Raw genomic sequence first — 14,722 nt, forward strand, 5'->3', positions numbered from 1 at the left:
TATGTCTCGTGATGTCTATCACTTAGTCCAATGGTGTATCGAGTGTGCGCATAGGAAACCGCCGCAGAGGAAGTCCCAGCCTCCGCTGCAATCTATATCGGATTCACAGATTAACAAGTTGGTTGCGCTCGATATCCTCGGGCCTTTCCCGGCCACTCAAAGAGGGAATACATTTATCTTAGTGGGGGTGGAGTATTTTTCGTGATGGCTTGGCCGCTGCTTGACCAATCGGCGGCTTCGATTGCTGAGGCGTTTTTGTACGGATATGTCATGGATGAAGGGGCCCCTGAGCAGTTGCTCACTGACCATGGCTGGAATTTCTCATCGAAGCAGCTGCACAAGGTCTGTGATGCTTTAAGAAGATTAGAACATGGCCATAGCATCGCCAGATGGACGGGATGGTGGAGCGGCTGAATAGAACTCTGACATCCATGCTCTGTCAGGCAGTCGACGCGACGCAAACGGATTGGGATTTGCATGTTCCAAGTGTATTGGCTGCGTATTGGATGGCCCCCCATGCTTTCACGGGACTTTCGCCATTTTTTCTTATGTATGGAAGGGAAAATGTTCCTCCTATGGACGCTCAATTGGGTTTGTCGCAGGAAAGTGGGAAATCCAAATTGCCTGCGCACGTGCAAATTTCGCTGGAATGCATTTCGGTGACTCGAGAAGCAGCCAGAGTGAATACCGCCAAAGTACAGGCTGCTAACGAGCAAAATGCAAGGAAACGGGATCACGTGCTACCATGGTCTATTGGTAACAGAGCTTGGTTGCATTTCCCGCAGGTGCCCGTGGGTACGTCCCCTAAGCTGCATAAGCCTTGGCAAGGTCCCGTGGAAGTGATCGAGGTCAACCGGCTGCAGTGTGTGCGTGTGCGGGTGGGTCGCTGACAGTGGATTGTCCATCCATCGCAGTTGAAACCGTTTGTTCCTCCTTGAGCTGATTATTCATTCCTAAAGACTATCCTGCCGGTGTCTGTTGTGTCCGACGAGCCGGGGGTAATGCGGGTGGAGGGCATACGTCAGAAGGATTGTGTCATGCCGCCCACAGCGTCCGAGCCCGTGACAGTTGGCAGACTTCGAAACCTCCACCAGCGTGAGGAGTTGCCTGCTGCCGTCGAGCCTGCTGCACCTTTGACGCCAATGCCACCACCTACTGCCCTGGGGGTTCCGGTGGTGTGCACATCCCCTGCGCTGGAGATGAAGACCATCCTCGTTGACGGACCGACGTCGCAGACTCCATCTAAATGTTTACTGCGTTTCCGTTTATACTGTATGTGTTCCTGTGAGTTGTATAGGGGAGGAAGGGATTGTTTTGGTTGCTTAGATTAATGGTTATCTCCCTTCCATCTGTTTGTTCTCTCTCGCCATTTTCTCGTTATCCTGTGCCTTTTAAATGTTGTTGAATGTTCCCGCGGATTGTTCTGCCTTACTTAGGAAAAACCCAGAGTTGTTACTTGGTTAAATCTTTATTACTGTACTTTACACTATACAGGGGCATTCATTGCTTGGATTTCGTTGATATTAGCCGGGACGGCTATCTTTTTTAATGATTGGGGGGGGGGGGGTGATGTAATAACAGACGTGAGTGTACTTGCTATAGGTACATAATCGGTCCTGTTTTAATGACAGTAGTGACACCTGCTGGCCAGGAAAGGGAAGTACGGGTACGGGCACAGTTAAAGTAACAACCAATCAGTGAAGGAGATCGATCAGGGCCAAAGATAACAGGTGGGGTTAGCCGAGATACTTCGAGATCCTGCTCGTAGGTTCCACGAGAGGGTGTGACCGGAGTCGGGGCCTAGTCACGCCTGGGGGGATATAAGGGGGAGCAGAGCCAGAGCTTGGGGCTTGTCCGTGGGGTCTGGGTCCTGGCCACGTCACTGCTCGCCGTCATCTCTCTCCGTCATCCGGCCACGTGCAAGATCTTCTGTGAGGTCTCCATTACCGACAGCGTCACGCCGCTAACCAATGGCATAACCGAGCGTAGGCGATGGGACCACGCCGAGTGATCGGCTGTGTGTAGTCGTAGAGATGTTAGCATCAAATAATATATCCGCGTGAAGAAGAACCAGTGTTGGCCCATGTTGCACCCGGTGTGATAAATTAAGAAGTGCCTTCTACACAACGTGTCATGGCAGTCGCTCATTTCACATTGATTAAAAGGATTAAGGAAGTGAAGTCGATTCTTACAATCAAATACATTAATTGATTAGTGAATGTGTAACAAGTGATAGACTGATTACTGGATGTTCAATTCATATGTGATGCATGTAATTGGTGCCATAAATTATGCAGAAAATATGAATTAAATAAACCAATGAAAATGCATATGCTTGATTTCAATTGCGATCCCAAATTATGACAATTATTGCAAATTATAAAAACCCTAAATTAAACTCTAGGTTGCAGTGCTAACTTTTCTTCAATAAGACTTCTTTCTTTAGAAACTATAGTTTCAAATAATATTGTGCATTACTTTCCAATATCAATAGATTTTTTTTTAATTTGGCCTCTGCGCTATGAACTCGGAAAACTGAGTTCAATTCCCAGCCATGGCTAAACAATATGAATGGATGCACAACATATCAGCTCAATGCAGATCGTTATAGACATTTCAATTATAAGGGCGGTGGAGCACAAATTACGTATGCTTTAGGGCGCCCAGTGGGCCACCCCACCACTGCTCTGCAACAAACATAATCAGAATAATTATTTAGACTGGAGGAATCCGATGAACTATGAAGCTCTTTTTCACTGATGAAACGGGGTGACCATGAAGTTAGCCGGAACTCTTCTTGTTTGTAGCATCACCACTTTTTTGTCATTCTAGTGGTTTGTCACGAGCAGCATCGTCAAACAACACACATCCATTGAATATTCAAATGTATCATATTACTTCATGATTATTCCATTATTATCACACACGACAGTTGTTTAACTACTTTTTAAATGATTGTATGAGTATCATGGTTTCATGAGTTATACATTTTCATTTGATGTTTGCTAGATGTAAGGATGGAGATGTCGATGGTGGTGGTGATGGTAAATGATTGTGTTTTTGAAACAATCGTGCAAATGGCATCTGGTTATGGAGCAGCATGTGTTTAACAAGCCTGACTGATGATGAGACCCAGGCGATCAAAACCGGTACAGAGTTTTCTTGTTTAAACACATATTTTTGGATATTTATGCGTTGCATTAATATGTAATCGTAGTCGTTTGCTACTCTTGTCATTTATCATCAGCCATGGTCAATCCACTGCTGGATGAAGGCCTCACCGTGTTCCTTTGACGTGATACTAATGATAGTACTGCAGTCGATGTAACAATCCACCAGCACTTGCCAATGCTTTTGTGATTTTACAGTGCACGTTTCAGCGGCTGGTATGATCATTTTTGTTAAAGGTGAAATATGTTGAACTATAATATGGGTGTGCATGCATTGAGAGTAATCGGATATTATGCTCCATGTGAAAGGAATCAAGCTCACGCCGTGTTCAGAAAAGCGGTCTTCATGACCCACAGGTCATGTCACCGGTCACACGGCCAGGTAACATGAAACGAGCTGCAGCGAGATCGCGGCCTGTTGCAGACGTTCACGGGTTTAGCTCCACGACCACCATAGCTGACACTGCATACGGATAGAGTATGCGCTTTGCTGGACCAAAAGAGGCTAAATATTCCCATTGCATTGTTCTATACGTGCCGGCATGGTGGTCCAAATAAGTCTAAGTTACCCAGAAAATGACTTAATTGGGACCATATTTCTTGACTTAAAGCTTTCGTGACTGCAGGAATCATATTCTTTGCGTCTTTCAGTAAAGTCACGTAGATAGGTTAAAAAAATAATTTTCAAAAATAAACCAAAAAGCACTATTTATTAATTTATTTATTGTTTCCCTATCTACATGACTTTACCGAAATACCCAACGAATAACAAAATAATAACGTATTTATTTTCAAGTGAAGCTGGTGCCTCTGGTTCCAGTAAAGTGCAAGGGGTGGTAAGCTCGTGGTATCGACTCGTGCTTGGTCAGTCATGCTACAAGAAGAGCGGCTACGCTGGCAGGAGTGTTTAGGTGGCTGGATGTCCACAGGGCTTTCGGGGGAATTGCCATCTTTGTATTTTCCTCTTAATGGAGACTAAATTCACCTTCGCAAGCTGTGGGAAGTGACGATAAGTGCTGGCCAGGAGTGAGGTATTTGTAACTACAGGAACCAGTGGAGTGAGAAGGGGATAATTTGAAGCTTTCGTGACTGCAGGAATTACTATTTGGTTACATATTCTCGGTTCGTTCGGTAAAGTCACCTAGAAGGGAAACAATAAAAGAGGCTCCAGGAAAGATTTGCTACAGGTGCAGGTAAGCTCTTGTCTTGACCTATTACGGATGTAAAGAGGGAAGTGAAGGAGGGAGTGGACCAAGCTGTGGATGAGTGGCAAGGGTATTCCAGAAATGTGCATCAGCAACGTGGAAAGACGTTTTACCATACAAAGTATTGATGTGGTAAAGGAGGAGATACATACCTGTGCGACCCAGATATCAGCCAGGGTTTGAATTACAGTCAGGTCATGGAATTTGCGGACCAGAAGGGTTTTCACATCTGTGTCAAGTGTAGTTCATGGTTCGCATGATACTATAATAAACAATCGAAAGAGCTCGTATAAACATATTTTAAAAGAAGTGAGACAAGTCAGCGAGAGGTTAAGGGCAGTTCAAGCAAAATAAATAAAGAGAATATAATAACCAGCCAGCCACCACCTTCCACTTTGATAAATCTTCCTTTGATATTACATTTACCATGACTGAGACACACGTGGACTACTTTTTCGAAAAACGTCACAGCATCTTTAACGTCCACCGTGAAAGCCCCGTCCACCTTGGCGCCAAATTCCCCCTAAGGCCGCGCAGCGTCTAAAAGTAATGGCTAACATTTGGTGCAAAACAATGAACACGCGCTGCGGACGTCATATGTGATTACCTAGAAACAGACGCATACAGACGTCACATGCAAGTTACAAAAACTGATAACTGGCATCGCGGTCAAGGCTGTGCAATCATTGACCGGCACGCTGACTCGACATTTATTGCAAGAAAATACATAACAGCCATTGCCTCTATTTAAGGAAGATGTGGACCTTGATCCCTTATATTCTGCTCATGCATTTCACTGAGCCAAGTCTGGATAAACATCACCAGCGTCAGCTCTCTCCACGAAGGCTGCTATCTTAGCTAAAACGATGTTACTCCGTACCCGCGTTAAACTGCTCGAAATCGCAGAAAGTGAAGTAACAATCTTGTCGTGCAGCCACTGCTCGTACAGAATGAGAAGTCCTGCTGTTGGAAGCTGTCTGACTTGCGACTCAAATCTCTGCAAGGCTCATGCGAAGGCGCATTCGCAGGACCCCAGAAACAGACATCATCGCTTTGTGGCTGACAGAGTGCACCTGGGAGACCACGAGTACACGGAACACAGCGACCGCTATGACGCCGAGAGCAGACACGTAACTGATGAACAAGTGTGGCGTGCAAATGATAACAAGTGCTTCGCTTGGGCTTTGTGGGTCGGGTCGCGGTCTCTGAGGACACAGATCCCGGTGCTAATGCTGGAGCGAGCAGGCACATGTGCAGCCGTTTTCCTCAATATCGACTGCTGGATGAGGGCGTCACCTCGCCGTGGAAATGGTCGTGGAAAGTTTAGGCATAATTCGGCAAGCTAGTCAGTGCGAGGGGCGTGAAGGCATGGGGAGCATAGAAGTGGAGTACAACAATGGGGTTTTGCCGCGTTCTCCTCTGCTATGCGAACCACATCGCCCCGCATCAGCTCGCAATGACCCTGCGTCCAGGCTCATCCCGAACATTCCGAGATTTGACGACGCGCGGCACAATCCGAGTGCTTTAGTCATCAGGCACGAATATTAGACCAACACGTGGTAAATATTAGTGCGACGATCAATTGATTAATAACACGACATATATAATGAGCAGGCCTTGGTCAATCCACTGCTGGATGAAGGCATCTCCATGCCGTAGGGGGTGTTTGAACGTACTTCACCACGATAGTGAGTGCGTGGTGGCGAAGAGGAAAGTGGAAGAGGGGGGCATACAATGACACCGCGTCACATATCACAGGTCACTGACGTTAGCCATGGCTGAGAAGCGAAGTTAGGGGCCGTCCATAAATGACGTCACGCACCTAGGGGGGGGGGGGGTCAGACATTTGTGACGATGTGTGATGAGGGGGGGGGGTGGGTTTGAGAAATGTGACGTCACAAAAAATGGGCAACTTTAAATAAATATAGACGACACGTTCTACTTAATTAAATATACTTTTTAATAAATGTTTGCTCCTACAACATCAGAGTGCAGCGCTACATTAAATACGCACTACAATGACAATAGTTTAAAGCGATTTGAAGCATGTTTTTTTTGGGGGGGGGGCAGAGCTTTATGACGTCATATTTGAGGGGGGGTCTGACTTTTTGTGACGCCGTGTGACGAGGGGAGGGGGGGTCAAAAATCTCCAAAATCGCGTGACGTCATTTATGGACGGCCCCATAGTTAACCAGATTAGGTACATCTAATCTGATTTGTATTCATAATGCACACCTTCACTCAAGGCGCTTGACAGCACGATGGAAGAATGAAATTACGTAGTTGACAAGGTGTATAAGGTTTGAGGGATTAGTGGTAGGAGGGCCCTTACCTTTTTGTACTTCTACAGGACTATTCTGCACAAGCCGCACGCCGACGCCTTAATCAAGTGTTGCCCGAATGGGGAAGACAGCGACGTGAGCTGATAAGATATCTCCTCGACATCGTATGCTCGCTGAGAGAGCGGCAGAGCGGTTTTAACGTCGCCAAAACCGCCGCTGCATCCCTGACTCTGTTGGGGAATTCGCTCATCTACGCCGGGAAAAACGACGTCGATGACGACGGCGATGATTTCGCCACCTTGCTCGGAGCCGTGGCAAAAGGCATCGGCGCCGTCGTTGATGTCGGAGCCGAGATAGCGACAGGAGTGCTCAACATCGCCACTGCCAGCGAGGTGAGGGAGGCCCTCAAGGAAGATGAACGCCTGAGCAAGGAGCTGCACGTCTGCCTCAATCAACTGGGCGAAATAAAGCCAGGAACGGTGCACAGCATCACGCGGGCCGTCAAAGAGGTCGAAGACAGCTGTAGGTTGGGCACGCAGGCTTACAGAGCGCTCCAGGGCAGCTACGCACAACCACCACCCCGAGAATTGCACACGCCGATCTACGAGAGCATCGTGGCTCTGGTGAAGCAGGTGAACGAGTTGGGCAGCGGAAGCCCCTCGGCAATAGCGGATGAAATCGAGGTGAAAATCAACGCACTTCGGGGCGACGCCACAACAATACGTGACCTGTCTAAGCAATTCCAGGACTTTGACCAATTCCTTGAATAATCTACATCATTCGTATGAATCACCCTGCTTCTCATGAGTAATTGCAGCATTCGCTTTGCCACGATATGTATGAAGTTTTGCAACCATGCTAATTGGAAGTGCAGTGAGAAGGAAAACAAACTAAACACGAAAAGCAGCATTCTCGATGCACAATATGATATACACAATAATTTAAACAACGCTTTACAAACACAATATGCTATGCACATACTATACGCGCGTTGTAATGCGGTGTTTTTTTCTGGAAAATTTGCTGTTTATCCAGGATGTTTCTGTTGCGCTTCGTCGCTTTAAGCAGTTCTCTCTTCATATTTTGTTTGTTGCGGTTGCACCCGACTCAAGAGCCGCATGGCTCACAGGGCTATACTTAATCAATGAAACTTAAAATGAAACTTGAATACACAACGTTATATACACACAACTATGCACGTGTCATACACAAAATGTGATATTCACAATGCTATGCACAACTTAATATACGCAACGTTCTATACACAACACTTTACGCAACCTATCAAAGCAAACAATGTGCAATTCACAACGCTATATATGACAAGATATTAGGAAGCATTTTAAATTAGGAAGCCACTGGAGCTATGCACTTTAAAATCTAGATTGAAAACTCATTTCTTTAGTACTGCTTTTTGTGTTTAGTTTGTTGTCCTTCCCCCGCAGCTCTGATTAACACGGTTGGCTACCTAGGGTACGACAGAAGTTCAACATACGTACACACATTATATAATACGCAACTTGTTAAGCATAATTTGCTATACAGAACGTGCTTTACACATACAGAGCATGCTATCACGCAACATGCTATGTGTGAAATAAGCAAACACTACGCCATCTTGTACCGTACTATATGTTATATATGTTATGTAGTACGTTATGTCATGATTATCGTTGCCCGTGTACGTAATGGTGGCAAGACGTGCGGCCGTGCAATTTCTCACTTCACGCCACTGCTGGTGGATGGCCTCCATTGGAGGGTGTTGCTCTGCAGCAGTGTTTTCTCAACCTTTGGTTTGCTACTGTTCTATCCCCTTTGTAAAATTTTGCTTCAACTGAGTACCCCCCCCCCCCATATTTGCCTGATCCAAAACGGTCTGAAAAATAAAAGGTATGAATAATGACCATCAATATTGTTTTACCAATTGTTCATTATTGTGGTTTAACTAACTTGCTAGTAATCGCAAGCGAATAAAAAAATGTCAACGTACGTTCTGCACGCGTGACGTAATTTGTTTGTGCTCACTGGTTACTCTTGTGAACCACTTTGTTTACAATCAATGAGTCTGAAAATGTATTTTATATCGTTCTAGGCCACTATATCCATTTACATTTTATCGTAGTTATTTGATATTGGCAGGTTCATAAAACATGATTATTCATAATACAGGTTTTTTTTGGGTTAGATCGCGTAAATATATAAATGTTTCGTTAAACCCGCCACCACCCAACACAGCCAATTAGTGAGGTTTGTCACAGAAACAGAACATGCCAATTCGTTACTAGTACAGCACACCGGTGTGTTGGAGAGCAAATCCACAACATTTACATTCTGAGTACGACGTTTCGCCAGTAATTACAACCAGCATCATCAGGCGGCAGCCAGATTTCTGGAGAAATCCTCCAGTTTCGTTCCTTAGAAGGAGAGATGTGATAATGTGACTTGTGAGTCCTTCTTGTGGGAAGTGGGGGTGATTAATGAATACATATTATTTACCATAGGTATCATTACCGGTTGGGTTATTCACATGGTAATCATGCATGTACATTATGCATGCACATTGTTATTGTGCCTCCTGTTGTTTGTGTCCACTAAAATAAAATAAAAACGTGACAAACCTTGCTAATTGGCTGTGTCGGGTGGTGGCGAGTTTAACGATACCTTTATATTTACGCTATCTAACCCCCCCAAACCCCCGCCCCCCCCCCCTGTATTTGGATTATATTGGTCGCGAAAGCCTACGAGTTAAACATGATTATTCACCAACGACTCTCATGTATGATATAATTTCACGCATTTGTAAATCACCTCACGTACACTACCAGGGATCTGCGTTCCCATTGGTTGAGAACCACGGCTCTAGAGAACCCCTCTCAATCGTATTTTGGTCTACTCTTCCACCGTGGCTAGACGTCTTGGAAGAAGGACGTAAAGAGGAAAGGGAAGGAGGGAGTGGACCAAGCTGTGGATGAGTGGCAAGGGTATTCCAGAAACGTGGATCAGCAACGTGGAAAGACGTTTAACCATACAAAGTATTGATGTGGTAAAGGATGAGATTCATACCCGTGCGACCCAGATATCAGCCAGGGTTTGAATTACAGTCAGGTCATGGAATTTGCGGACCAGAAGGGTTTTCACATCTGTGTCAAGTGTAGTTCATGGTTCGCATGATACTATAATAAACAATCGAAAGAGCTCGTATAAACATATTTGAAAAGAAGTGAGACAAGTCAGCGAGAGGTTAAGGGCAGTTCAAGCAAAATAAATAAAGATAATATAATAACCCGCCAGCCACCACCTTCACTTTGATAAATCTTCCATTGATATTATATTTACCATGACTGAGGCACACGTGGACTACTTTTTCGAAAAACGTCACAGCATCTTTAACGTCCACCGTAAAAGCCCCGTCCACATTGGCGCCAAATTCCCCCTAAGGCCACGGAGCATCTCAAAGTAATGGCTAACATTTGGTTCAAAACCATGAACACACGCTGCGGACGTCATATGTGATTACCAAGAAACAGACGCATACAGACGTCACATGCAAGTTACAAGAACTGGTAACTGGCATCGCGGTCAAGGCTGCTCAATCATTGACCGGCACGTTGACTCGACATTTATTGCAAGAAAGTCAATAACAGCCATTGCCTCTATTTAAGGAAGATGTGGACCTTGATCCTTTCGGTCATTTATATTATTCTCATGCATTGCACTGAGCCAAGTCTGGATAAACATCACCAGCATCAGCTCTCTCCACGAAGGTTCCCATCTTAGCTAAAGCGATGTCACTCCGTACCCGCGTTAAACAGCTCGAGATCGCATTAAGTGAAGTAACAATCTTGTCGTGCAGCCACTGCTCGTACAGAATGAGAAGCCCTGCTGTTGGAAGTTGTCTGACTTGCGACTCAAATCTCTGCAAGACTCACGCGACGGCGCATTCGCAGGACCTCAGCAACATACATTATATCGTGGCAAACCGAATACTGCAATTTATGATGAGAAACAGAGTGATTCATACGAATGATGTAGATTATTCAAGGAATTGGTCAAAGTCCTGGAATTGCTTAGACAGGTCACGTATTGTTGTGGCGTCGCCCCGAAGTGCGTTGATTTTCACCTCGATTTCATCCGCTATTGCCGAGGGGCTTCCGCTGCCCAACTCGTTCACCTGCTTCACCAGAGCCACGATGCTCTCGTAGATCGGCGTGTGCAATTCTCGTGGTGGTGGTTGTGGTAGAGGGTAGCTGCTCTGGAGCGCTCTGTAAACCCAAACTACAGCTGTATTCAATCTCTTTGACGGCCTGCGTGACGGCGCGCACCGTTCCTGGCATGATTTCACCCAGTTGATTGAGGCAGTTGCGCAGCTGCTCGCTCAGGCGTTCATCTTCCTTGAGGGCCTCCCTCACCTCGCCGGCGGTGGCGATGTTGAGCGCTCCTGTCGCTATCTCGGCTCCGACATCAACAACGGCACCAACGCCTTTTTTCCACGGGTGTTGGCGGTTTTAACGACACAGTCATAATTATGCGATCTAACCCAAACAAACCTGTATTATGGATATTGGTTGTGAATGCCTACGTTTTAAGCGTGATTTTTCACCAACGACTCTCAGGTATGATATAATTTCACGCATTTATAAATCACCTTACGTACCCCCTGGGACATTGCCACGTACTTCAAGGGGTCCGCGTACCCATGCTTGAGAACCACTGCTCTAGAGAACCCCTCGCCCCGCATCAGCTCGCAATGACCCTGCGTCCAGGCTCATCCCGAACATTCCGAGATTTGACGACGCGCGGCACAATCCGAGTGCTTTAGTCATCAGGCACGGATATTAGACCAACACGTGGTAAATATTAGTGCGACGATCAATTGATTAATAACACGACGTATATAATGAGCAGGCCTTGGTCAATCCACTGCTGGATGAAGGCATCTCCACGCCGTAGGGGGTGTTTGAACGTACTTCACCACGACAGTGAGTGAGTGGTGGCGAAGAGGAAAGTGGAAGAGGGGGGCATACAATGACACCGCGTCACATATCACAGTTCACTGACGTTAGCCATGGCTGAGAAGCGAAGTTAGGGGCCGTCCATAAATGACGTCACGCACCTAGGGGGGGGGGTCAGACATTTGTGACGATGTGTGACGGGGGGGGGGGTTTGAGAAATGTGACGTCACAAAAAATGCGCAACTTTAAATAAATATAGACGACACGTTCTACTTAAATAGACTTTTTAATAAATGTTTGCTCCTACAACATCAGAGTGCAGCGCTACATTAAATACGCACTACAATGACAATAGTTTAAAGCGATTTGAAGCATGTTTTTTTTGGGGGGGGGGGGGGCAGAGCTTTGTGACGTTATATTTGAGGGGGGGGTCTGACTTTTTGTGACGCCGTGTGACGAGGGGGGGGGTCAAAAAATCTCCAAAATCGCGTGACGTTATTTATGGACGGCCCCATAGGTAACCAGATTAGGTACATCTAATCTGATTTGTATTCATAATGCACACCTTCACTCAAGGCGCTTGACAGCACGATGGAAGAATTAAATTACGTAGTTGACAAGGTGTATAAGGTTTGAGGGATTAGTGGTAGGAGGGCCCTTACCTTTTTGTACTTCTACAGGACTATTCTGCACAAGCCGCACGCCGACGCCTTAATCAAGTGTTGCCCGAATGGGGAAGACAGCGACGTGAGCTGATAAGATATCTCCTCGACATCGTATGCTCGCTGAGAGAGCGGCAGAGCGGTTTTAACGTCGCCAAAACCGCCGCTGCATCCCTGACTCTGTTGGGGAATGCGCTCATCTACGCCGGGAAAAACGACGTCGATGACGACGGCGATGATTTCGCCACCTTGCTCGGAGCCGTGGCAAAAGGCATCGGCGCCGTCGTTGATGTCGGAGCCGAGATAGCGACAGGAGTGCTCAACATCGCCACTGCCAGCGAGGTGAGGGAGGCCCTCAAGGAAGATGAACGCCTGAGCAAGGAGCTGCACGTCTGCCTCAATCAACTGGGCGAAATAAAGCCAGGAACGGTGCACAGCATCACGCGGGCCGTCAAAGAGGTCGAAGACAGCTGTAGGTTGGGCACGCAGGCTTACAGAGCGCTCCAGGGCAGCTACGCACAACCACCACCCCGAGAATTGCACACGCCGATCCATGAGAGCATCGTGGCTCTGGTGAAGCAGGTGAACGAGTTGGGCAGCGGAAGCCCCTCGGCAATAGCGGATGAAATCGAGGTGAAAATCAACGCACTTCGGGGCGACGCCACAACAATACGTGACCTGTCTAAGCAATTCCAGGACTTTGACCAATTCCTTGAATAATCTACATCATTCGTATGAATCACCCTGCTTCTCATGAGTAATTGCAGCATTCGCTTTGCCACGATATGTATGAAGTTTTGCAACCATGCTAATTGGAAGTGCAGTGAGAAGGAAAACAAACTAAACACGAAAAGCAGCATTCTCGATGCACAATATGATATACACAATAATTTAAACAACGCTTTACAAACACAATATGCTATGCACATACTATACGCGCGTTGTAATGCGGTGTTTTTTTCTGGAAAATTTGCTGTTTATCCAGGATGTTTATGTTGCGCTTCGTCGCTTTAAGCAGTTCTCTCTTCATATTTTGTTTGTTGCGGTTGCACCCGACTCAAGAGCCGCATGGCTCACAGGGCTATACTTAATCAATGAAACTTAAAATGAAACTTGAATACACAACGTTATATACACACAACTATGCACGTGTCATACACAAAATGTGATATTCACAATGCTATGCACAACTTAATATACGCAACGTTCTATACACAACACTTTACGCAACCTATCAAAGCAAACAATGTGCAATTCACAACGCTATATATGACAAGATATTAGGAAGCATTTTAAATTAGGAAGCCACTGGAGCTATGCACTTTAAAATCTAGATTGAAAACTCATTTCTTTAGTACTGCTTTTTGTGTTTAGTTTGTTGTCCTTCCCCCGCAGCTCTGATTAACACGGTTGGCTACCTAGGGTACGACAGAAGTTCAACATACGTACACACATTATATAATACGCAACTTGTTAAGCATAATTTGCTATACAGAACGTGCTTTACACATACAGAGCATGCTATCACGCAACATGCTATGTGTGAAATAAGCAAACACTACGCCATCTTGTACCGTACTATATGTTATATATGTTATGTAGTACGTTATGTCATGATTATCGTTGCCCGTGTACGTAATGGTGGCAAGACGTGCGGCCGTGCAATTTCTCACTTCACGCCACTGCTGGTGGATGGCCTCCATTGGAGGGTGTTGCTCTGCAGCAGTGTTTTCTCAACCTTTGGTTTGCTACTGTTCTATCCCCTTTGTAAAATTTTGCTTCAACTGAGTACCCCCCCCCCCCCCATATTTGCCTGATCCAAAACGGTCTGAAAAATAAAAGGTATGAATAATGACCATCAATATTGTTTTACCAATTGTTCATTATTGTGGTTTAACTAACTTGCTAGTAATCGCAAGCGAATAAAAAAATGTCAACGTACGTTCTGCACGCGTGACGTAATTTGTTTGTGCTCACTGGTTACTCTTGTGAACCACTTTGTTTACAATCAATGAGTCTGAAAATGTATTTTATATCGTTCTAGGCCACTATATCCATTTACATTTTATCGTAGTTATTTGATATTGGCAGGTTCATAAAACATGATTATTCATAATACAGTTTTTTTTGGGTTAGATCGCGTAAATATATAAATGTTTCGTTAAACCCGCCACCACCCAACACAGCCAATTAGTGAGGTTTGTCACAGAAACAGAACATGCCAATTCGTTACTAGTACAGCACACCGGTGTGTTGGAGAGCAAATCCACAACATTTACATTCTGAGTACGACGTTTCGCCAGTAATTACAACCAGCATCATCAGGCGGCAGCCAGATTTCTGGAGAAATCCTCCAGTTTCGTTCCTTAGAAGGAGAGATGTGATAATGTGACTTGTGAGTCCTTCTTGTGGGAAGTGGGGGTGATTAATGAATACATATTATTTACCATA

The 14,722-nt window shown here is 45.6% G+C and overlaps 1 protein-coding gene across 1 annotated transcript; it reads left to right on the forward strand.

Moving 5' to 3' along the window:
* Positions 1-5,154: 5,154 nt before the first annotated feature.
* On the forward strand, positions 5,155-9,279 carry LOC116958579 (uncharacterized). Its single transcript, XM_032981295.2, has 2 exons — positions 5,155-5,505; positions 6,726-9,279. The coding sequence occupies exons 1-2, from the start codon at positions 5,242-5,244 to the stop codon at positions 7,425-7,427; spliced, it is 966 nt and encodes a 321-aa protein (XP_032837186.2). The 5' UTR covers positions 5,155-5,241; the 3' UTR covers positions 7,428-9,279.
* Positions 9,280-14,722: the final 5,443 nt, after the last annotated feature.

This window comes from Petromyzon marinus, chromosome 80, assembly GCF_048934315.1.
Source record: "Petromyzon marinus isolate PM22_M1 ecotype Great Lakes invasive population chromosome 80, UKy_Petmar_22M1.pri1.0, whole genome shotgun sequence".
In the NCBI taxonomy this organism is placed as follows: domain Eukaryota; kingdom Metazoa; phylum Chordata; class Hyperoartia; order Petromyzontiformes; family Petromyzontidae; genus Petromyzon; species Petromyzon marinus.